The following is a 26,598-nucleotide window of genomic DNA, read 5'->3' on the forward strand; positions in this document are numbered from 1 at the left end:
TGGGAGATGCCTTTTTAGCTACTTTTGGTCAGGTTCTCTACATTTTGTGACATTAAGACAAGGTAGATTTTCTTAATTTGAAACATCCACCCCAGGGATGCTAGGAGCAACCTATTAAATTAGGTCTCCTTCAAAGTGGGCACCTAAAACTCCTTATCAGCACTTTTCATCTTTCTCAGAAAAGAGGAAGATCTTGTTTCTGGTTCTACTAGTAAATTTTTTACCTTAGAAATGAAATTGTAATTAGAACCATGAGTACTCTATTTGGAATATTGTGGGAGTGCAATTCAAAGCCATCTCTGCACCCTGGAGGGTTTACATCATAGCTGTAATCCTTTTATATTTGTGAAACTGGAGAGCACTGAATCCATAAAAACACTGAGACAGCAGGGTTTCCCCATCACGGGAAAATGAGTTGCGGTTCTACCCTTAGCCATGCCCCCTCAATTTTTTCTCAGTCCAGATTTCCAGGGGAAGCTCCAAGGACATTGTCCCTTGTTGCCTGTGACAGGGCAGTTTCCTGGTGAAGTCTTTCACTATTTCCATCCATTCAAAGAAATGGGATACACCTTGTTCGCTGTGTATGTAACAGGAATTCCTAGAGGTGTAAACTTTTGTGTTACCAGAAGAGCCTTTAACAGCTAGCAGGTTCAACCATGCAGAAGATTTGTTGTAAAGCTAAATATTGACCAGCAATATTTCAGAAAAAACAAGGCTTCAGGATGTCCTAATTGAACCCTCCATTACCTGAAGGGATCCTGTAAGAAAAATTGAAAGAGACTTTTTAAAATAGCGTCTGGTGATGGAACAAGGTGGAATGGCTTAAAACTGAAAGAGGGCAGGTTTAGGTTAGATACTAATCTCCTGTGAAGATGGTGAGCATTGTCATTACTGAGGAATGTCGCGCCATCCATGGCAGTGTTCAAGGCTGGATTGGATGGACCTGTGAGAAATCTGGTCTAATGAATGTGTCCCTGCCCATATGAAGGGGTTGGAATCAGCTGATATTTCAGGTCCCTTACAACCCAAAGCATTCTATGACTCTGTGAAGAGCTGTACAAAGGAAAACAGAAAACAGCTGTCCCCTATATAAGCATAACAGCTCAACCAATATTTCATAACAGTACATGAAGATACATTAAATTAAACTGTATGGCTACGGCACTGAATTTTCTTAGTGAAATACCATTTCTGTATTCATGTTTCCCTATTAATATTTGTTTAAAACTCTTTTGAGGTTTGCTGTTTGCTTCCAGTTTGGAAGCTGCCAGATGATACATAATCATGCCTTTATCTTTAAAATTCACTTACAAATTCAAACCATGTCATATTTTGTATGTAATCTGAAGGTATTTTCTTCATTGGAAAAATAAAATCCACAAGCACTTGTTGTGATGTAGAACATTAGACAGCTTGCCTATGTAGTGAGCATGTAAAGATGGTAAAGGATGACTTGGAAACCAGTACCAAAAGTGATATATATTTTGAAATACTTTTTTTTTTTTTTTTTTTTTTTTTTTTTTTTTTTTTTTTTTTTTTTTTTTGTTGTGCAACTGGCCTTCAGACAATGTTGATTTTACCATGAGAAAAAAAAAAGAATATTATATGAATGCATATTCTTTTCATAAAAATTAAGTAAAAAACCAGCCTGGGCTTAGATATTCACATAGTCCAACTGAGTAGAGTATGTTTTGAATTGTGTGTCAAAAAAAACTATTGACATTTTGTTATTTCTTGATTACCTAAATCATGGGAGGTAAGACTTAGAGAAATACCTACTACACTTTGGGAAAATGATTAATATTTTTCCATTAGAAGCAATGTATTTTGGCATGTGTCAGAAGACTGCCATGATTTTGTAATGGTGAAAGTCAAGACTTTACACTGGCCTCTGTTCCAGTGACTGACACATTGACAATTCCCTTGAAACACTGAATGCAATAAATAGTACATGGAATTTTCAAGGAAATATTTGACAAAAAATTGCATCCAGACTGATGAAAGTTTTCTCTAGAGTTCCCCAGCACATGGTGCAATTTGAGAAAAAATACTTGCCAGAGAAGTTGTTTGTATTTGAGGTTTTTGATGACTGCTGCTATGGGCTTGTTCAAACTTTGTCTAGGTGTTAGTCTCTTCTTTAATCCATGATCTATATGTCCTTTCAGGATCGGTGGAGCCATGCCAACAGTCTTCTCCTATTTTTCGGAAGTGCTGGCTCGGGAGAAACGAGGTGAACACCTGAGCTGGCTCTGTATGTTTTGGATGATTGGTGGCATCTACGCTTCTGCAATGGCTTGGGCAATAATTCCTCATTATGGTAAGAAAAGCCATAGAAGAGAGAAAAATCTTCTTGTGATTTGGAGGTATTCTAGTATGAAAGTAATGATCTTGAAGCTTGATAACCTAAAGAAGAGTCTTCATGTCTGTTTTTGAACTACTGACCTAACTGATAAAAAGAATTTGATTTCTTTTGGAGGATATAGTGGGAATAGGTTGTATGTCAAATAATAAATAATTTATTACAAGATGCAAAACTTCACCAATATTCATATTTAGTCAGTTTTTTTTAAATTACTGAAAACCTGTACAAATGAAAATTTAATCTGTGTCATTGTTAAATCTGGAACGTGGGGATTTGCAGAGAAATTTTAAATTGCTGGAACGTCAAATAAGCGATCCTTTTGATACAGTGATAGATTGTGAATTGAACATTCTTGAGAAGAGTAAGAACTTTCTTAATGTTTGCAGTGCTGAAATCTGAAATGAGTCTGAAAATAAAGCTGTACTGAATGTTTCTTAGTAGATATTTTTAGTGGTCTGAAAACAGATAAATGGAACACAGTACATTTAAATGCTGTAGGGATGTATGAGGGCAATGGCTGAAGTTATACTCACATAAAATCCATAAGCTACTTTGTCAAAGAGCTCTTTAATTGCCCTGACATACTTATACATAATATGGAGGTATAGATTCAATTCTTTGTCTCTTGTGCTTGCGTTTTACAAGAGTTAAGTGCTCATGGGTCTCCAGGGTTGCTCAGACTGCTCAGGCATTCCTAAAAATCAGCTTCTGAAGCAGTTCTCTCTGGCAGGCCTCAAGTGAACTAAAGCAGCACTGTGAGCTGGCATCCAAAGCAGCTTCCTTTAGCCAAGCAATGAGGTTTATCAAAGCTTTATTGTGGAGCTTTGCTCGAAGTAATGGGAATATTTAGCAAGTGATAATGTCCAGAAATAAATTATAATTATGCAGACTAATCAAATACCTAGAGTGTTGCATTAAAATTATTTTAGGGTTCAGTACACCAAACCTGAATCTCTATCTTCAACCTTGCCTTTTGACTTTGAACTGCTGGAAGCAAAGAGAGGAATTTGTGCTGACAAGACACAATATGGAATTTCTTTTTCCAAAGTAGTAAATTGCTCTGGATGCCAAGCACTTTTTTGCTTTCCTATGGACTTAAATTTTCTTTACCTTTCAGTGGAAAATGCAAACATTATGACAGAATGATTTACATAGGTTGTCTAATTTAATGTAGATTTTATAAATAACTTTATATCCTTTACTGAGGTGCTTTTAGAACATCACATGGTATGTGATGTTCTAAAAGCACATCCTTTGGTATTTGTGTACTATATTTTAATAGTACACAAATACCAAAGGAGTGTCACTACAGGGAAAACATTTCTCTTTCTTTAGCAGAGGAAAAATATCAGCAACAAAAAGATGTTCTGCACTGAGTTTTTTGTTGTTTTTCTTTTTGTTGTTGCTTTTTCCACCTGCAAAAATATTTGTTAAATAATATAAGACAAGAGAAAGTAAAAAAACAGTTTCAAAACATAGTATGATTTAGTGCTAGACATACAAATCACTACTTGCAGTTTTTTAAGGTAAGTTACAATAATCAAAAAAAAAAGCCAAAAAAATCAAGCTATCAAAAGAATTCTTTTTCAGAGTAAAAGAAGTAAGTTTGTACATAATTTTGGCAAAATTAAACAGAAGGTACTTATGGGTTTTGATGAGGTCTTAAAGCTGTCTATACTTTTAAATCAGGATTTTTGTTATGTTTGAAGCCTAAAACCTATTCTTTGCTCCTAGTATTAGTGTGAAATCTCTCCAGTTCAGGCAAACTCTTTTCTTGTAATAATGCCGTGCCAAGCTCTCAGATGTTGCCAAGGGCTCCCAGGGCAAACCCTGCTCCAGCATTTGGGGAGTGAGGTCACACATTGCTGTCCCCTCCCAGAAACATTCCAGGTCAAGCAAACGCCTGTTCAGGTGTCTACACCATTTGTATCTTATGCATTTACAAGGAGGCTCTTATGGTATTTTCTCTTTTACCATTTCTAAATTATTTCTACATAGATTTATTTTGCCAGAATTAAGCAAAGATAGAGATTTTCCTCCAAATCCCTTTCTGTACTTCTCATCCTTCACATCTTCAGTGATCAGGAAGCAAAACATAACTATAATATACCCACCCACTTTTAAACTGCATTTATATTTGTGTATGGGCATTTCTGTGCTCTCTGCTTCTCACTTGAGGACCTGACAATGTTTGGGTTTCTCAGCTGGACTCAGAAGTTACTCAATAGCAGTGAAAGAAGCTCCATCTGTAAAAAAAAGCAAAAAAATGTCATTGAGCACAGTGGAATTATTCTTCTAAAAATAGAAAGACACCAGGTCAACACAGTAGAATACCTCTGAATATTCTTTTCTTCTCTTGTTTACCAATGTATTCCTTTCATTTGTACTCCTCCTTATACAAGCCCCTTTTTAAACGTCCCAGATTCATAAGTATACATTATCTAGCCCAAGGCAGACCGTGAAGCTGTATATATATGTATGTTTGCCCATTGAACATTTAGCTATATCTTTGTGGGAGAAAACACAGATTACTCTCCACATGTAACAGTTTGTCTCTTTGCTGTTCAAGCAGCATAGCAGAGTCTAAAACAGTAGTAATGCCCTGGAACCCAAAATGAAGTGTTGAAAAGTGTTGTTTTGACATCAGCATGTCGTTAGCTGAGGGATTAGTGCAATGCAGTGCTGCAGTCACCACATATGGAAAGGCTAATATCCTCTGGAAGAGAAGCATCTCTGTAGCAAGGCTTTTTGACTCGTATATCTGTTGGCCTTTGTTTAATAACTGAAAGTTTGTGTAGCCTATTTAAGGTCTCTTAAGCTGGAGCTCAGGCTGTGAAGAAGAAGAAGAAGAAGAAGACAAAGACGAAGAAGAAGAAGACAAAGATGAAGAAGAAGAAGAAGATGAAGATGAAGAAGAAGACTTCAACTGTGTACTATAATAGTCTTCAGAACTGTTTGTTTTTCAAATAATGAAGAATCCCAAGAAAGAGAAATTTTAGTTTAAAATCCAGATAATTATATCTTACAAAAATTTTTTCATGAAGTTTATTTTTTAGTCTGGGAATAGGAATTAAAATAATTATGAAAGTTGTTTAATCAGTTATTAAAAAAGAAAAACATTCTGTGCCATGATTGTAAAAATCAGTCTCAATTTTTATTGTAACATATCTCCAAAGTGAACATCAAGGGAAGCTAGATAAGGATTTCAGTGTCCTTAGCCTATCAGTTTTGATATTCTGTCTAATTTTATGAGATTTGCCTGCAAGACTCATACAAGCCTTCTCTGACTTTATGGACTTTAGGGAAATCTTTTGAAATCTGCAACATTCCCTAGAGTATTTTATTTAGTCATAAAAAATGTTGACCTCATTGGTTCTTAAACCTTGTTCTTGAACAAGAAGAGGAGTGCTTGACCAAAAAGAAATTACATTGCAAGGCAGAGAACAGGGTGGTATAGGTATCTGGGCTATTATGGCATAAGCTGCTGGTGGAACCTGAAGCAGCTTTTTCCAGATTCTCACACCCCACTTCTGGTATTAACCAGAGAAGAGATGAGATAACCATGTCAAATGACATTAGTGAACAAGTCTCTACTGTATGGCCAGAGAAGAGACATTACATCCATAATTATGCAAAAGATTCCAATTAAATTAGGCTCCATTATTCCCCAAACTACTTCAAATTTAATATTACTGAATCAAGGAAATAGGAAAAATACTTCTTTCTATCACATTCTGTACAAATCAGCTGTAAGTAAAACATTCTTTCAGACCAGGGTAATCACATTGCATGACAGATCTTTACCTGAAGTGTTCATTTTTTATCACTAGAGTCTTTTGTCCTACTAAATTGAGGACCACTTACTTGCGTTCATAAGAGAGGTATTTAGAACCGTTCAGGAAACAAACTTGGAGTAAAAAAGTATGGAATAAGAAGTCTAAGGAAACAGCATTCTATCTCAGAAATGAAGATTCCTTGCCTAGGTGTAATGTAATGCCCTTCTGCATGAAAGTGTCATGAGCTGTGTGGTAGTAAAACAGGCAAGGCAGCAGGTCTGCATGCAGCAGCAATGCAGATGAGGAGATAGGTACTGGCTCACTGTGCAACTCACAGCATGCAAAGCACCAGGCACTGTTAATGGAGGAATTAACCTCTCAGCCTGCTGCAGATTTTACTGAGAACATGATGCACTAAAATTGTGGAGCAGCAATGAAAAAAGAAAACCTTTTAACTCCCTTATTCTATCTGGATTTTTGTTGGGCTAAAGGGTTTCTCAGTGTCACGCAGCAGCAGTGGTGTTGGGTTAAAAATTCCCACACTAATGCTACATACTATCCATGGGTTGGAGGCTTAGGGCACAGCAAGTACTAGTGCTTGATGAGCAATAAAAGTAGAAGGATCTTAGGAGGCATCCATCTTTCAGTACTTCTGGTCAGCAGACCCTGGATCCTTTTGAGTGGTAGGAGCTCTTAAGTGTGGATTTACAGAAATTGATCTGATATTTCTGTCAAGGGATGGTAGTACAGATAATGAAAAAGTGTTTATAATGGTCTGTTTGTTAAGCATCTGAATGCAACTGCCATGAAAGAAGTAAAACCTCAGGCTGAGGTTGCAGGGGCCATTGTGGATTCTGGTTTGAAGCAAGTTGATGCAATGGATGCCCCTCAAAGGTCCCTCACCCCTGTTCTATTAAACAGATACTGTTCCTTCCCTTTGTTGGAGTAGACTAGAAAACAGCAAGTAAAGAAAAAAAAATTAGAATTGTTAAAAAAATAGAGAAAGAAGGAGCATTGAATATTCCCAGCACATGTAGGAAAATGCATGTCTATCAAATTATCCTAGCTGGTAGCTCCCAACAGAAGACAGAAAGCTTCTTGGTCAAATAACACTGCACTAGTAGGAAAAATAAATTTGTACATTGTTCTTTATTTTATTTCTAAAATTCTGGACTCTCAATTTTTAAAAATTCTAACTCCTTAATATTACTTTTCTTTCCTATTGTTTTTCTCAAGCATGTTTTAAAAATCTTCCTTTTCATGGTAGTTTAGAACAAATTAATGCCAAAGCAACAGCTGTTTGGGAAAAAGTTGAACCCAAGGCACCATTTTCTATTATATGGTAGTTTTTATTTTTGCAGAAGGTGTCTGAATTTCATCAGTTGTCCAGTACAAAGAGAAATGCCAAAGAAGATGGCCTGAGTAAGAGAAACATGGGGTTTTTTCTCAGCTTTAAAAGAGCCCACAAATGCACCAAGAAATCTGCAGAATTTGAAATCAATATATTGTCTTTTTTTTTTTTTAAGACTTTGAGGAAATATGTGAACCAAAATTTTGAACTAAGAAGAAATCTTCAAATTTGCCTCACACAATTTCCTTTCTGATACATCTTCTGTCTTCAGAATTAGTCTTAAAAAATGAAAAATGCCAATTAATCTTTAAAGAAGTAAGAGCTTTGTTAAGCTTGAATCTGCATTTGCTATGAGACTGTGTCATGCTGTATACACGGAATAGATCAGACATAAAGGCATCTACTACGTCATGCAACATCTGTTGATCTGTTTTACATTCCTCTAAGAGGCAAAGTGATTGATCCCCAATGTGCTATGCTTCCCCCCTGCAAAGACTTAATGCACTTACATTAATCAGTTATTCTGCAAATGAAGCTTTAGCTATACTTTTTAAAATCTGAGTTAATAAAGTGTGTACAAGGCAGTTTCAATGTTAACATGAGTTATCAATTTCTATATGTGAATTGTTCCTCATTTGAAATAATCTTATTAAAATTAGATTACATGGAATGTGTACTTTAAAAAAATCTTCATCTTTAGGAACAACAATAATGACAGAGTACAGCAGAGTTTAGAAGAACTGTTTATGCAAATCTAGCTAGGAGAGAAAAAAAAACCCACTTTATCAGTTTTTTTTTTATTTTCTGTGCTCTAATGCAGAGTTTGATATGGTCATTTCAATGTTTATATTTGCAAGCCCTAGAAGTTTAAGTAGCTTTTAGCACATCTACTTAATGAGCACTAAAGATGCTCATTAGTGAGCTTCAAATATAACCTTTTCCTTGGTGCTTCAGGCTGAGGGTGAAAGAGAAAATTTGTTTAGGGAGAGGTTCAGTAAAAACCTAGCAAATTGTTTTGTGAGCAAAGAAGATATGAGGCTCAGTTTACTAGGGGTTTCTGTCAATCACCTTTCGATCCTGGTGAGCTGCTTTCTGCCCTCTCTTCCCCTATGTCACTTACAAGGCACCACAGCAGTCCTTTTAGTTTGCCCTTGCTTTTTCTAGATCCCTTTCTGCTATAGTGTCTACAGCTCCCAGAACTGTGCTGTAAGAAACGTTCAGATATCCACTCTCTCACCATGTTCCCTGGTGCAGTACAGCCCTGGCCTAACTGCTCTCAGGTAGAAAGCAACTCATTTTGACCTGGGTCAGACCAGTGCCAAAGCCAATGGGTTGGGAGGTTATGCTGCACTCCCCATTCCCAGGTAGGCTCTAGCATCCATGACGGACCACTGGCATCTCCTGCCTTTTCCTTCATCTTCCACTGGACTCTCTCTCTCTTCTCTGCCTGGGCAGCATATTTCACAAGGCTTTGGAGAATGTGACTATATTTGGGGCTATTACTTCCTGTGACGTTTGATTGAAGTAGCTTAATGGCTTTAAAGAATGCTGGTGGAGGAACTGACAGACAGATGAACAGACTGTTGCCATAAGCATCATTGTTCAATGCCATAAACATAATTTTCCACAAAAATTGTAGTAATAGTCAATCATTCTTATGACAATAAAATTGTCAACTTCTCAGCCTCACAATTAATGAAGATTCAGTCTCCCACAATAAATTGGACTTGAGTATAATTTAAGAAAAATTACATCCAGTTTAATAAAGCTGCCTTACAAACCTGTTCAGATTGACCAGCAGAAGTACCTGCAGTGTCAGACATTAACCTTGCTTTTCACATCTTGAAACAAGGAAGATGCTAATCAGATAAGATTTCTTTGTTAATATTTTTAATGTTAAATCACAAAAAAACCCTATGTTTGATTTTGTGACTGTTCTACAACAGATGAAAAAATCATGAGATAAAGCATTTACAAAAATACATTCATTTCCTCTGGAACATAATATGACAGAATAAATTTGTCCACCATACTTTCATATTATTTCTGTGGCTTGTAGAGCTATCTGCTTTGAAGAACTTTGTGATTGTCCTTTTAGTTTCTACACTTTAATAATATATTCTTTCTAAGGATTGTATATACAATTGGAATATAATTTTTCAATTTGCAGTCCAGTTACCTTTAAAATAAAATTAACAAATCAATTGCAAATGACATTGGATTTTTTTTCAGGAAGTTTGCTCATACTTTTTCTCAAAGGAAAATATTTTATGTCACTTTTTAAAATCATGCCTACTTTATAGTGAAAGTAATTCCATTGAGATCTACTCAAATATCCATGCTCACCAGTGTATCTGACTATATTCTTTCTGCTCATACTTTTAGGAAAGGAACTTCTTCAAAAATATGGCAAAACCAGATCTACCTCCCTTACAGTGTTTGTGCACTTCTTATTTCCAAGACAGCTCTGTTTTTATACCTTACAAAGATGTTAGCAGAAAACAGTACAAAATGAGCAGTGATAAGCATTAAGATTTCATAGCAAGGGCTTTAGGCTGAGGTTCTCTTGCTGTTTGAGTTGGTATTGTTTTCTTCTTTGGGGCAATTTGATTTTAGGCATTGAAATTTTTGGTCCCTCTCTTAGTTGTTTCAAGAAAGTGACATTGCCCTATATTAAAAAAAGTAAGAAATTGCAGATAAATAGATAAAGGTAAGGCTTTTATGTAGTTTTATTTTCCCCCAGAAACATTATTTAGTTCAGTCTGATACAAACATTTGATTCCTTTATGATTCTAGGCTCTCAAGGAAGTAATGAAGCTGTATAAAAGAAAGAATGTAAAATAATTATTTCTTAATGTATTGTGTTTTCATTGTTTTTGTCATAATTGCATTTCAAACACTGTGACTGTCTGCTCACAGGCAAAATCCCCCTCCTGCTGCCACTATGATAGACAGAGAATTATTAGTACTGATTTGAGCATACAAAAATATTTTGTTGGAAGTTTGACCACGGCTTGAACTGAAGACTTCTGACCCATGGTTCCCAGTATGTACAGAAAGGCCCTACAGTCTGTACAGTAAGGCCAGAAGTGTGACCAGGCTTGTTCAATTGTCTGCTGTTAGATTAGAAGATAATTCCTATAATGCACATTGGCTCCAATAATTTGATCACATAAACGACCTGCTTAGTCTATCTGTCTCTCTCACAGGGATGGGATATTGCTCCTTTTCATATTTTTTAAGAGAAAACAAGAGGCAAATGAAATAGCAAAAAAAGAAAATAATACTTTAATCACAGCACTGAAATGCTCATTGAAAATCAACTATTTCTTGCAACACTGTTCAAGCAAATAAATATAACAGCTAAATTTTGAGTTTTTTGAATTACAGAGATATTCTGTTGTTACAATGCAGCAGCACACAAAAGGTAGAATGTGTATCACTGATAAAAGACATGTGCTCTTGGTATTCTTCAAATATTGTTCCAGCATTTCAATTAGTGTTTTGTTCATATGTTAAGCAAGATAAGGAGGCCCCATTTTCTTTTCATAAGCTACAGTGTTTCATTGTGCCTTTCACTGATTGTCCTTTTTGATTAATTGCTTCTCTTTCCTTCTTTTCCATGAGCCCATTATTTAAATATCCTTAGTCCAGATGCACATAAATCACTGGGAGTCCTGGAGCAGGACAAGAACACTTACATTTTCAATTAGTTTCCACATCTAACTGCTGCTTTTAGTAGTGTCTGCAACAACTCATTACTTCAAATATAGCACCATTTGTGATCTCATGGCTGTGGATGGAACGTGGAGAGCACCACACAAGAATACCTAGGTATCATTGTGTCTGTATTTTGTGTATGGGTAGGACCACAATATGAAAAGATTCTGTGGAAGACAAGTGTTTCCTTATAGACTTCATTCATAATGGCCACTGCACAGGGCATTTGACAATTTTATGTTGTCTTCTTATGGAAGTGGATTCTGTCTGCTCTCAATGATTTACTCATTTTGTACTCTTTGCCATTGTCCAAATAGATGCCTCAAAATTAATACAAAGCCATTTTTCAAGTCTTAAATTAAGTAGTGGAAAACTATTAAACACACGTAAGAGAATGGAGGCAAAAAACTTAAAACAAATTTAAAGCTACATACAAATGGAGTTCATACGACGTTTGAGGCACATTTTAGTGACATTTGGTTGCAGTGTCTTGGTGCCAACATTGGCCATGTTATTTTGAAGCCTTGACAGCAGCTTCTCTTAACATTCTGTCTCCCCCACTTCTGACATTAATTGCATCTCTTTGAAGTATCATCTCTGGAAATCTTGACATAACCTTTTCCTGGACTGACAAGCCTCTAAGTTGTGATGTTGTCAGTGTTGTGGCTGGCAGATTTTACTCTTTGTTTTGCAGATTGTGAGCGCCTTCATTGAACAGCTGCACAGAGCCAGATCCAAGCCAGGACTTTGTAGAAATGCATGAGTACATAAATCTCTGGGGCCACTGACTCAGTCAGCCAAACAGTCAGATCAATTATGTGCCACAGTCCTTGTAATGAGATTTTCAGCTACATATTAACCCTTGGTGGCCTGTTCTTATTTATTTATATCTGAGTACTTAAAACATCATCTTTACAGTTTTAAGTCTCTATTGTAAACTTAATGTAATTATGGAATAGATCTTGTTCATATGGAAAAATGCATTTCAATATGAACAAGATCTATTCAATTATGCTCACTTTTATCTGGTTGTCAAGCTAAGAAAGTTCAGCTACTGCTGATTTTTGATAGCTAGTTTTCATAAAATGCTTCTAGGCCATATGGACACAAAAAAATTAAGAAAAATGTTTGGTGGTCATTTAATTCAGGAAGGATATAAACAACTGACCTATAACTATCCCAGCACTAATATTTTTTCCCTAAATCAGTGGGATTACAAAGGCATTAGGAAGATTCAAAATTTATGTATAAAAGAACATCAGAGCAGTAACAAAAGTATTTGCTACCGAAGGACTGCGAATAGTGCCATATCATGTAGCTTTATATTAGGTCTTTAACTAAAATGAGAAAATTTTCTAAATCAAATTTACATGCAAAATTTGACAAAATAGACATTTAAAGTAAAATAAAACTTTTGAGCTTTTGATTACATATCACAGCTCTTTTCATCTGAACCCTGGTCAAAAGTTGACTGATGGTCTTCTACACTAATTTCTAGCAGACTTGTGCAGTTTACTCTGAACAATGCCTTAAGTTTTAGCTTCCATATTTTTTAAATTCTATACTACCTTAGTGCGTAACTCTGAACTTCATGTAAAGTGTTAGCAAGTTCTCTTCACAGGGCAGTTAGGCAAAACAATCCTTTTCCAGCCTGAGAACCAAGGACACCGTTGCAGCTTCAGGCCCAAAAAGGAACAAACAACAGCAAACTGGGGAAAGCAGTCTGGGAGGATGGGACTTCATAACCTGGAGCTGTAATTGGACAATTAACCCTAATATGCTAATAGATCAAAACTTATGAAAGTGTGAAACTCGTGACCCGCTGTCCGTCTTGGGTCCATCTTGGGCAGAGCCCCAGCTGGGCTCTTGTACTGCCCAAGGTGTATCCTTTGAAGGGCTTTTAATAAATACCTACTTTATTCCTTTAACTCTGCCTAGCCTCTCTTCCAGGTCAGCCTCTTTAGCTATCAGGGCCATGAGTGCGTAGAAGAGAAGTTCAGAACTTTCTAGCCTGTAATGGCCATATTTACTTAATTTAAATAGCTACATAGTATTTCTCATTTTAAATTTCAGGAGTACGGAATCCACTTAAGTTTCAGGAGAGATTTTGCACTGATTTATATTTTATAAACTATGGGGTAGAGCAGAATAAAATTATTTTGAGAATGCACAAAGTAGATTATTTTAGAAACACTGATTTAATAGCTAAGCAGAAAATTAAAGATTTGCCATAGCAAGCTTTCAAAATCTGTGCTCGTTAACCAAGAACTCTAACAAGAGAGCATATACCGAATTCTCAAAGACTATAATGATATTTGCATTCAGAATAAAGCCATGTTGAAGTTACTCAGGCTCAATTCCTGGTAATGGGCGTCTGAAGTTTGGTTAAATTACGGGACAGAGGCAAAACTCTTAATGATGGTCAAAGTCAAGAGGTTGCAATGTTGTCTTGAAGTGATTTTTTGGCAGGTTTCCAGTCCTGCAGGACAGTTGCATTGCAATTGTGTTCAGAATTCCTAAGGCGCAAAATTGTATCCTGCGTGATGCTGGAGACATTACACCAGCATGACATCTTAGCAAGGTGCATTTCCACTATTTCTCTCTTGCTTGAGAATGGAAACTTTACCGTGGCCAAGGTTGAACAAAATGAAGTACAGAATTGCAGACCTGTCTCCATTCCTCATCAGTGGCATCCTTTGTTCCTTTCCTCTAAGTGGAATGCTTTACTCTTACCCTTATTTTCATGAAGGGTCATGTTGTTGGGTGCAATGAATATTTGAAGTTGGGATCAACCTAAGAAAGGCTCTCAAACTTCTGTATGGTAATCACACATCAGCCCAACACATCTCCTGAGTCAAAAGGGTATTGGATAACAACCCTAAATCTCCTATGAATGAGGTGCAGGTATTTCAAGAAGCCATGCAGAAGCTTCGGACAAATTTGGTGTGTCTCAGTTTGGAGACACATTTAGGAGAAAACACTTTGAAATGAGTGTTTCCTCCAAAGAGGAGGGCTCCTGTAATGGCTTTTGCCAATGAAAAATGAATGCCAGTGGGTGAAAGTGAAAAAAAAAAGCAGACTGTTTATTAACAAAAAGCAAGCAAGCAAGCAAACAAACAAACAAACAAACCCAAAAGGGTGCCCACAAGGCACAGAAAAGGATTGAATAAATGCAAGACACTGAAATTTCAAAACCTTAACCCCAGTCCCAACCAGACCATATGGCGGGGAGGCAGAGATGGTGGCTGCCCTCCTTGTCTCAGGGAAGGGGAGGAACAGGAGTTTCCACAGCCACTTGGGCAGACTAGATGGGAACCTTTCTGGCGTTAGCCTCTTCCTTGCAGCACGCAAAACTGGTGGGTTTTATGTCCTTTCTCATGTTGGTTCAGCTTCTCTGGGTCTGGGGTTCGTGGCAGCCCCCGAAAAAAAACCACAAAAACCAAACTAAAACCAAAAACAGTTCAAGGAACAAAATAAAACAAAACCAAACAATAAAACCCCCCAAAACAACACCAAAAACCCACAAAAAAAGCTTCCAAGAGGATTTTTGGTACAGTGTCCAGACAAAGAGGAAAAAAACCCCAAACCTTCCTGCTTCAATCTAGCAAAAAACTAATCCAACAAAAAGACCAATGTAGCATTCCAGTCCACTCTGCCCACAGCACACCAAAAGTGAAGGTTTGAACGAAACCCAGCAGGAGCTCAAGGCTCCCAGCCCTACTCCTGGGGCCATCTTAAAGCTACAGCAGCCATTTCTGGGCATAAAGCAGATGACTGGGGACAAAAGTATCATCATAAAACCACCCCAAGACAGGATGTCTATATTTTCCTGCTCCTCTTATGGGGTAATGGCTTTGCATTTCATGCCAATGTCTTTCTTTATGGGTTTTAACAGTATAGTCTATTCCAAAACTATCTGTATTTTGGCTCTGATTAATATCTTATTTCTAGACCTCTTCAGTGTTACTGAGATCTTATAGTATTGAGTCAAGATTTAAGCTGATATTCCTATTCCAGGGATGCATCATATAAATAAACTGAAAACTGCATACTATATACATGTAAATATACATAAAACACTCTAGATTGCCAAGAACTTGCCATATAATTGGGTGATGTTATGAAGCATAGTGGCTTGGAGACAAACTAAAGGGCATAATCATGTATGCCTCTGTGCAAGATAATTTAAGAGGCAGAGAAATCTTCCTCTTCTGTCAATTGTTTTGATGTCAGTTAATTCCTATAGCTACCATTCAAGACCGAATGTTTCCTGCAAATGGTACTAAGCCAAGGGTTTTTTGTTCATTTTTAACCTGCTGTTTATCTATAGAGGTGATAATTTGTTTTAGTGCTCCTTTACATTAGTTAAAGTGGAATTTGTCCAGCACTGTGAACTGTAAGTGAATGTTCTTGCCATCATACTTTCTCAGTCATATAGAAAGGGCTGAGGAGACAAAAGCAATTCTGGAAATTCCATAAGCTGCTTCTTGTGAATGCTCTTTACTCTTTTGTCATTGTTTGTCATAGCTATTGGAACACCTATACCTTCTGAATAATTTGGATTGTCCCCTGAAGGAGGTTATATAGGGTGAATATGTAGAAATTTTACAATGGCCAATTTAGTTTGTGCGTCCTTGTTCTCTGGTTCTGTATAGCTTCTCTTCTGCCCTGTTAGACTTCATAACATGAATGGAGTATGAGTGATTTCGTCATATTCATGTCTCTGGTTTTTTTGATTGGCCCAGCATCCTTCCCAGTAAGAAAATTGAAGTGCAAGAATAGCTTCCTTTGTTCAACTCAAGATGCAGGCATGCCATCCCCATCAGGCCCAGTACTGGCAGCAGCCTGCTTCAAGACCCTTCAGGTTTTAATTTTATCTACTAGGGAGGCAAGAGAGATTCTGATTTCATAACCATAAATAAACCAGTTATTAGACACCCATTACCACTTCTAGCTTCTGCCAAGATTAGATAGATAACATGACCAGACTATGGGGTACCTGCAGTTCTCTTGTTAGGGATACTGATTTTATTCTCTTATGTGATTATGTTCATCTCTTCTTCATTTTAAATATTATTGTCTTGTCTCCACTGACAACTGTGAGTCACAGTGTCTTAATACAGCCATACTTCAGGGCCAAATGAAAGTCAGATTTCAGACAGACCATTTCAAACCATGCACAGCTTACAAATTTCCCTTACCTTCCCCGCACATCTACCTCAACCCCAGCATTTATAAATATTCTGATTTGAAACTAATTTTTGTAGGTTCTTTTTTTCCTATCAGGCCTCATACATTATTACATTTATTATTACATTTCTGTGTAAGTGAAAGCCTTACTAGACATTACTAAGCCTCAAATTTTGGGCACATATCACACTGTATCATTGTTTGAGATATGAGGATACACAAACATCCTTCTTAATGAAAAGTAAAATTTTCAGGGCAATTCTACAGCAGGTTTTAGAGAAATTTGAAACAGTGGACTTTTGATATGACTGATCAGAGGTACTACATCTGGAATACAGTGCTATAGGTTTAATAGAATTTGAAAGCAAATAATTTTCCTTGCAAGATCAGTTCTTCTTGCAGCTGTCCTGGGGATTGTTGGAATACAAAATATTGCCACGGGAGTGTCTGGAGACCTGATTTTCGTAGGTCTTCAGATAAATGTCAATGCCAGCACAGAGGAGTTCTGGGTCTGTGCTTACAAATCCCTTCCTCTGTGACACAGGAAATGTGTCTTTAGAAAATGCCTTTCTCCTTCTCATCACATTTTCAGTGTCAGCAGACCAACTCTGAGTCTAATGCGTTTGAAAAATATATATATTGAACACTTTTACATTTTTCTTCCATTGAACTGGTGATCCTCAAAGGCTAGCTGTATTTAGCTAGAGAACCATGCACCTTTGTGAAGTTCACTCCATCATGGCCTTCCACACTTCAGCTATTTCATTTCCAAATTCCTTCTTCAGAAATTACCAGCTGCTGACCTGCTGAGTCTAGGTTTGTACAGTATCTAACTCTCTACATAGGCTAAAAATAACTCTGCTTTTCCCATATGATATTAATAATTTAATCACAGAAAAGACAAGCGTTCTACTTTGCACTACTGGAATTTCACAGTAATACAACACTGAAGAATTCTGAAAACATGATTTCTGCTGTTGTATAAAATCATGGTTTTCAACCAGTTTTGTAAAAATGTGTAGCAGATTTTCCTCAGTTACAAAACTTACCTGAACTTTTCTTTATTTTCAGTTTCAGTGATATTTCACCTTTATTCTAATGAGTAGTACTACAATATATGTTTTCTTATCCTAGATGACACTGACAGTTAAACCTGATAATGCCAGGGAAAAAAAAAAATATAAGTGCAAAAATAAGGCATTTAAATGAGGCAAGTTTCAAAATATTTCCAGTCCTCATAATTTTGCTTAAGTTTAGTTTTGGGAAATACTCAACAAAACAGCAGAATTTGATAGTAAAATTCTTCCTGCAATAGTTTTAAGCTTTATTTGTATTGAGTACAGTAACAGTGCCACCAAGTGACAATTTAGAGCAATCATGCTTCTTAGTCACCTTAAATATTTCAAACAAAAACACTGAGAATGAGGGCTAGAAAGCTGACTTCTGACCAAAGGTTGTGTGGTAAAACAGACAGAAGAAAACCTGTAAAATAATATAAATTATTCTTTGGAAGAATCTGTGAAGTCTATGAATTAATGTAAGTTCATTGGTTCTCTTTCTCCCCCATCTGTAATTTTTAAGGATGTTTCTGGATCTTCTCCCTCCTTTGATCCACTAAAAACCAGAAATCTATGAAAAAAAATCTGGTTTTGGCAATTTATGACACTGCCATGAAACTAATTCCTCTTATTCATACTGAACAAAAATTGTCAAAATGCTCAGTCTTTAGCTAACTATACCATAAAATCACAATATTTGATTGGAATTATTTGCCAACTTTAGTGTATTAGAAAGTATTCACAACTTTATTCCTCTGGTGTATATAAACTGTCTCCTTGCCAGCCAGTATTTATACAGAGTCTGTGGGCATCCATATTTTTCATTGCCCACTTTGCAATTTAATGTAACATATATGAGTTTGTAGAGATCTGTGATGTTCCTTGCAATCCTTACTGTGGAAAGTTAGTAAATCATCCCCATAAACCTGCTCTCTAGTAACATGTCTACTGTAGGAGAGGATCCTTGTGCTTGAATGTATTTACTTTTTACCAAGTGTTATACATTCACAAAATTCATCTTAATGTGGACAGGTTTCCCTCTGTATATAATCAGAAAGTCTACAACAAATTATCTTTTCTCTCCTTTGGAGCAAGAATTTTATAATATGTTTTTGCTGTATTAATATTATGGGGCTGATAGTATGCGGTTCTGTGAGACAAGATTTTGTTGACATTGTGCTTAACTCTTAAATTGGTGATTGGATACAAATTAGCATCTTGTACATTCTGATTTTGCTCCACTGTGTGCTCCTGTGTTCCTGTAATCAGTAATTGCCATGTCTGTGATTCACTTGGCCTTTTCCAGCAGCCAGGAAAGCAGGAGGGTGGTATTTAGCACAAAGGTTCCTGCAGCAGCTTCAGATTCAGCCACCACAGGTTTTGGGTTGCTCTGTTTGGGACAAATGTTTTGCAATTCATAAAACATTGTGACTTGCCCCCCTTCTCAAGATTAATGACTCTTGAGTACAGCCTAGCCAGGGAGCAAGGGTGAAGGTTGGCTCCAGTTTTGAGCAGTGCACTGAATGCAGCCATGTAGTGCTGCTGTGCCTTTGCTATTTTGCCATGAATCAGGGGAGAAGGAGATTGACTTACAGCCAAGAACACAATTTCATTTACTTCCAAGACTTGCGTACAAAGGGAATGAAAGCCACTTTGTGAGCTAAATTCAGAGCTGCTCTAATGGCTCCATTATCCAGATTAGCTCATGACCTGGGGGAAAAGGATGTGTTAAATATAAAAAATAAATCCAAACTTGCTGTGCATTTGAAATACATGTTTGTTTTGCTGATCTAGTGCTGGTGGGAGGAAAAACCTCCAGAAAGCTCTGTGCAGCTCCAGCTTTTTTCTACAAATTGTTTTTTTTAATAATGACATTCCTCTTTATCATTAATTTGGCAGATACATTAAATCACAAGATAAATTGCAGCAGGTAATACAGGACATAGTGAAAAAGATGGAATAAAAGCAATAAAAACTATAATGAACATTTCACTTGACCTCGGGTATTTTAAGAAGTAAAAAAGATGTTTTGTAGGTTGTCACAATAACAGCAGAATGAACAGCACATTTATTGCTTTTAATTAAGTGTAGTATGGTTCACTTATATTAATAAATGACACCTAAAAATAAATTACCAAGAGCATTTTCCAGGACTGGCTACAGAGCACAAGATGTTGCTGTTGCTTTATAACAGGTATAAAGCCAGGTTGATTTCACTTACTGCAGAACTGCCCTTTGTACAGCTCAATCTCTTAAAACATAAACTGTGAAAAGCAGATTGCCTAACTATTCTAGTGGCTTTTTGTATTTCTGGAACAGTTTCTAGTAACAACAAATCCAGTCCCTTGGCTGATACTGAGGGTTCTGAAAGAAAAAAACTCCCATCCTGTGCTGCTTTCCCTGCAGCACTAGCAATTGCACAGCTGCCCAGAGATTCAGATCAACTCACTGATCAGACCAAAAAATACCTTCACCAAGTAATTCTGCATTAGGTGATTTTGTTCTATACTTGAAATTATGTAATGAAGAATTTGATTCTAATTATTAGAATAAAATGTGTATACAATATCCAAAACACAGGTGTGGTCTCTGCTTCACACCGTAAACCTCTCTTTACTTCCTTCCCTTCACAATTTAGATGTAAAATAAACCCACATTATTTAAGTCTTGAAATTCCAAAAGATCAAGTGTCAGCATTTTCCAAAAATAAATGAAGAGTGAATTCTAATACACTTTCATGTCTTTGTTTTTGTTTTGTTCACAATTTTATTTGTAAATTTTAATTCCAGGTGTTATTTTGGAATAAAATTTGACATTACTTTTTAGACATCCTTGTTCAGCTGGAGGGATATTTAAAGCAGTGAATTATGTCGATATGGAGCCTTACTTGAAAAAAATAACATGAGATTTCATGATCATGGTCAATACTCTTACAGATTTTATCCCTTTTTCCCTGAGGTAAAGGTGGCAGTGCTAAATGGCTGCAGAGGAAACTGATATAATTTCAGAAACATAGGAAGTTTGTAGGAGACAAGGAAAATACACATTCCCATATCTGCTCATCAAGATGTTCCACCAAACCATTGATATAGAATAAAAATAAATCATGGGGTGACAGTATTTTTCATGTGGTAGTATGTATGTACATTAATACGAGAAAGAAATTTTTTCCCAGTAATGTGTTTATGATCCACAGCGTAGAATCTTTACACTTCAAAACACACTTTACCTTTCTCACATGAATACCTCCTTTGGAGAATATTTAATAGGCCATAATGCAACCACTTTCCAGTATGACTGTCACAAGCAAGAGGCTAAAAGTCATAGTGTAAAACTACTTTTTAGATGACCAATATTTGTGGAAATATATCAGTCAGGTTTCATTTAAATATAGGTATCATTTTGCATGTCCAAGAAGCAGCATATATAGGATAACACATACAATACTCCTTATTTGTCTACATTTTGTGAATTTCTGCTTCCACAGGATGGAGTTTCAGCATGGGCTCTGCCTACCAGTTCCACAGCTGGCGAGTATTTGTGATTGTCTGTGCACTGCCTTGTGTCTCCTCTGTGGTTGCCCTCACCTTCATGCCGGAAAGCCCACGGTTCCTGCTGGAGGTACAACTTCCCAAACAGTTTCTAGATTCCAGTGAAAATTATTTCTGTTTTATATCATGACTCCTACCAAACAGGAATTTAGATCATTCAAGGACTATAGGTAGTAACTCAGTTTGTAAGTTTGTTGCACTTTAATGTTTTACTCTAATATTTAGGTTGGAAAACATGATGAAGCTTGGATGATACTCAAGCAAATTCATGACACAAACATGCGTGCTCGTGGTCAGCCCGAGAAAGTCTTCACTGTGAGTATTGCTTTTAAAGCTAATCACCTATCACATCAGCAAGCCTCCTGACTGGTGAGGTCTGGACGGCTTAAGGAATCAATATTAATTCTTTAAATGGCTAAGCCAATTTTTGGCACTCTAAATACCTAAATAAAAAGCATTGTGAATTCCTACTGAAATTGTTACATATACAATGTCTGCTAAGAAATCAGCCTTTGGCCAGGATGTTCATGGGTATATGAAGCCACAGTATGATAATTTAATCTGGTGAACAAAGATAGCTAATAGATTCTACCTGTGTTTTTTTCATTAAGTTTTGGCCCTTAGTAATATCTGTAGGCACATAGTCCAAATAAGTTAGCTGTTGTGTCTTTAGGATTTGGAATTTTTTCCCATTCTTATCAGGTGAAACAATGATTTTTTTAAAACTACATCTTCATTTATATGAAATAATAATTTCAAACATTTAATATTTGCAAAATGTTTGGGAGGCTCAAATTCATTTTGTTGACGCTTAATTATAAAACCCTATTTAAAGTATTGATGTATTGTTTCTATTAAAGGAAAAATTGCCAAATCAAAAATGGAATTTTTTATGGAATCTTTGTTATTTATCAAGACTGTACAAAACAATCTTGTCTTCAAGATACAGGGGAGTATCAAACAGCACTTTCTTGCTTTGAAATCCAGTTGGCCTCTCCAGCTTGTGCAGTGCTGTGGCAGTATGTGCACTCTGCTCCCTCAGAGCCATGTGTGGGATTTTTTTCTTCTTCCAGAAGCTTTCTTCTTATTTTAATGCACATGTAACTCAATTAAGAAATCTTCTTAAAGGTTCTGCATTTGCAGGCAGTCTTGAGGAATGACCATCTGACCACACAATTTATATTTCACTGAGATTTGCAGTTTGCTGTCTTGAATGTAGCTTCCATTTCTTCCATTTCAACCTTTCCACAAATAAGATCAAGAATTCCTGTATTTAACTTGGAAGAAAGCTGGTTAGCACATTTGCCATGTTAAATCCACATTTATTGGTACACTGGTGACCTACCCCTAATCCCACCTAATCTAATATTTTATTTTCTGATTTAATTTATGACTAAAGGGATTTGCCTAACACCATACAGCTATGGTGTAATTTCACAATTGCCTCTTGCTGATCTGAGCAGCTTTCTGACAGAATATGCCTGCTCCTGGTGACTCCAGGGGTTTTTTTCTTCTGCTACTATTGATATTCATTGACTGATTCCACAGTCAGCCATAGTGCCTGTCCCCCTTTAGTATTGGTTTAAGCACAAGGAAGAACACAGAAATATGCTAGGGGAAAATGTGGGCAGAAGGATAAACCTCTCTCTTACGTCACTTTTACGTAACTGTAATCGTGTCCCAAAGCAGCTGTCAAGAACAAAACAAAGCACATGCTTGTGGTTTCCAGCTCTTGTGATCTAACAAGCCTTTGTCTTCATGGTTGTTAAAATGTGACACTCAGACACTTTATCTACAGTCACTTTTGGAAATTGGTCAGCCATTAATTTTTCCAGTTTCTGCCTTAAGCATTAGGAAAGCTCTACTCCATATATCAAGTTGAGACTAGAAATACTGCTCTTTTTGTCAAGGTTAGACATATATAGAAGTCCCTATTTTTAGCTTGCATTAAAATGATTAGGAAATGCATCATTCTCTTCTTTCTGTGCAACATCAGCACTTCATCTCATAAAACCCAGAAAGCAAAGAATTTATGCATAATTTGTTTGACATATCCTTTTAGGTTTTTTCTGTTAGTCCTCAATATTGTGACATTTTTGTCACAGTTATTTATTCATACACTTCTCCTAAACTTTCTATGCTCCTCATTTGCTTATCCAATGCCATTCTATGACTTATGCTTTACTATTTTCTTCTGCTTAATGTTGTTAGTTACATCAGACACACTTTGATAGTATGTTTTCTGACTCTACAGACAATTTAACTTTTTCTCCATTACACCTATACTTTTAGTGTCATTTCCTTTCATGCATTTCCCTGTATTATACTGATTTAATCTTTTTCTTTAAGCTTTTTTTTTCACAAGTTACATTTATTCTTGTTACTCATATAATTGAGGGAATTATCTTAAAGCTTAGAAAGAGATGGCATTAATTGACAAGCAGGTGGGTTTAGAGTTAATCCAAAATGAAGTATTCTGGTTCCTGAATTAATTTAGATGGTGTGTCTTCATACCATGAAGAATTTGTCCTGAAAGCACTAACACTAGCAGATACCAATAAATTGATAGTATCTTCAATCACGGAACTACCAAACTTAGATGTTTATGTACATGCTTTATTATCTTCCTGGGTTTTTAAAATACCTATTCATTAAATCTCTTGGTTTAAATATTTAAGTAAAAAAAAAAAAAAAAAAAAAAGCTTTGCATCCTTAAAATCAAAATTTTCTCTACTCCTCAATTACCATGTATTAATTCCTTTTCCTGTAAATATTTATCTTTGCAACAAGTCTTGATTTTTTAAAATTTAAAACATTGCATATTTCTAACCATTGCTTTCAAACAGAAGCATCATTTTCATTAAAATAGATCTTCTTTTCTGGGTTTGGGTGTTTTTTCATACTTCATACACTGACATGCTGAATTTGCATGTTCCAGACGGACTATTATCCTGACTCAATGGGACTTTTCATATGTTAAAGAACCACCAAGGCCAGGGAGATTTTGTCCCCAGCCACATACAGTGGTCCCGGGATACGTGTTTCCCTGAATCGCCACAGCTCCGACTGAGTCAGGTGCCCAGTACAGTGAAAATGCTGTCCCTGAGCCCACAAGAGTGAGATTCAAAAGGCATTCCCTTTCTGCCCAGAGGAGTGGTATGTAAGGATTTCTGTACGTAGGAGATGCCAGATATTTTTTGAGGACTTGACTCAGTCTTTTGTATTACATATTTCCTGAATCCAGTTTAAGAAAAGCTTGGGATCAGTGCAATGATATGGACATGATTATTGGAAGAGGCATGACAAGTCGTTTACAGACTTTTGATAAAGACATGATCTAGCAAAACAGAGAGCTGTAGTACTTCAGAAATGAGGGCAGTTATACCTCAAACTTCTTAGTGGGCTTTTCTGTGTTCTTGTTCATGGGATGAGGCTGCTGTTGCATCTCAAACAGTACACCTCTGTAAAAGCAGTGGGCCCAAAACTTGACCTATTGCTACTCCCTGTCATCCACTGTGATACATTGGAGGTGGGGGCAGGGATTCTCCTCATTCTGTTAAGAAGAAACAGAAGCTATGTCTAACTTCAGAGACTGCAGCCAAACACCAAACATGCAGTCTCTTGCTCTCTCCTTCCTTCTGTGTCAGTCCCTTTCCCTATTTTATTTATTTTCTTTCTGTTCTCTACTCACCTTCTTTTAAAATAAATTGTGGATGAATACACTGCCTTTTGTGATATCATTATGAAGCTGGGACCAGAGCAGAAACTAAAACAAAAACCACACAGTACTATATGTTTGTCAGGTCCCGTGTCTGGAAACACCATGGTTCTGCCATTTAATTTTTCTTTAATTATTTAATTAATATTAAATTATTTAATTAATGTCTCTTTTCTTTAATTCTTTTTTTTTTTCTTTAGTTTCTTTTTTTTCTTAATTTTTACTTTTTCTCTCTTGTGCAGCAGATCCACATCCTGGTTCTGCTACACAAGAGAGTAAAAGTAAAAATTAGCACTGTAGGATGCATTACATTCTCCATCACTGGTAATTCAGTATTTTTCCCTGATGTCTGTTTATCTCATTTCATTTTAGGTAAGTAAATGATTGTTCATAACAGCAATAATATGCATGGTTCCACATAATTTTACCTAATTTCTTCAGTCTTCATTAAGTTCTCTGTTTAACACTAGAAAAAATAACAAAATAATAAAAGGTTGTCCAACTACTAATTCATGACATTTTGAATACTTCTGTTTTCATTGCTGTGTCTTTAATCAAATGACTTCAAAAATGTTGTGATAGCAAGTCAGAAACAATTTGAAGGCAAATTCTGGGCATGGTTAACTGGTGGATGAAATTAATGTTTTACCCTTTGTGGCATCAGGGGTATATGCAACAACTCTCTAGAAGAATATGATAGAAACAGTTTATTGTAGCCAGAGGAAATTTATTTCCTGCATGTCTTGAACATAGTTTTCTGAAACTGTTACATCCATAAAGACTTTGGCATTACAATGTGTTAATATTCCCTTATAAATCTAAAACATGTCTAGTGTAGACGCAGGTTGAGTATCTGCTCATTTTTAGTAGATGGGGTGTAATAAACCCTACCAATACCCCTCTGTAGCCAGTTCATGATTCTAAAAGCTACAAACATTTTTGTTTTTATTTCTAGGTTACCAGGATCAAAACACCTAAACAGATAGATGAGCTCATAGAAATTGAGAGCGATACTGGAACTTGGTACAGGAGGTGTTTTGTAAGAATCCGCACAGAGCTGTATGGTGTAAGTAACAACATCTCTGTTCATTCTGAAATTGCCTTTTTTATTAACTTTCAGAAATTGGATGGATTCGCTGAGCTCCTGCTATTGATAGCTGCAATGCTGCATTTTCCATGCAACTGAGGGAATTGGGAACCAGTGTAGGGTTTTGGTTTCCTGACCCAGAAAAAATGCAGTGAATCATAGAGCTTTATCCCAGCTTCAGAGGAGGGAAAAGCTGCATTGGTCCTCACAGAAGTGATGGCTAATAATTACATGGTGATATTCATAAACAGCACAAAATAACTATGTATTGAGAATGTGGATCAATATGTATGAATGGAAGGAAGTGACACATGCGGACATGAAAAATTATCAGGAGGAACAAGAGGCAGCCACATTACTTAAAAATTATAAATTCATTAATATATTAATTAATTAATGTCCTTATAAGGCATTGTATCTGCATGTATTTTTTAGGCCTGTCAAAATGTTTTACCAGAAAAATATTTTAGACCTATTTCAGATTTTAACACAAGTTTGCTGGGACTGTGCTTCTTATCCTTCTGTTGATTTTTCTGTAAAATCAAAATTACATAGTATCTTTGAGCTTTGCAACAAAAATTGAAGCAGTTGTCATTAATTAATCTTTTAAAAGTTCAAAACTGTCTTTTCACAGCTGTTAAAAATCTGTAATTTCAAGCTCTCTAAAACTACGATGAAGTATTGTAAACCAAGGCTTGTCACAAAATTACTATCTTAGGAAAAGTCATATTTTCCCCAGGGAAAAGAAAATATTCCAAAAAACTGCCTATTCTTACAATTCCTGA

The 26,598-nt window shown here is 36.3% G+C and overlaps 1 protein-coding gene across 1 annotated transcript in view; it reads left to right on the forward strand.

Annotated features, from left to right (window-relative positions):
- The window catches only part of SV2C (synaptic vesicle glycoprotein 2C), a 76,607-nt gene that overhangs the window by 33,151 nt on the left and 16,858 nt on the right, over positions 1-26,598 (forward strand). The window contains 4 exon segments of the mRNA XM_030237561.2: positions 2,166-2,317; positions 20,945-21,078; positions 21,234-21,323; positions 25,682-25,792. Of these exon segments, the coding sequence (XP_030093421.2) occupies positions 2,166-2,317; positions 20,945-21,078; positions 21,234-21,323; positions 25,682-25,792 (487 nt within the window).

The sequence above is a fragment of the Serinus canaria genome, chromosome Z, assembly GCF_022539315.1.
Source record: "Serinus canaria isolate serCan28SL12 chromosome Z, serCan2020, whole genome shotgun sequence".
Lineage (NCBI taxonomy): Eukaryota > Metazoa > Chordata > Aves > Passeriformes > Fringillidae > Serinus > Serinus canaria.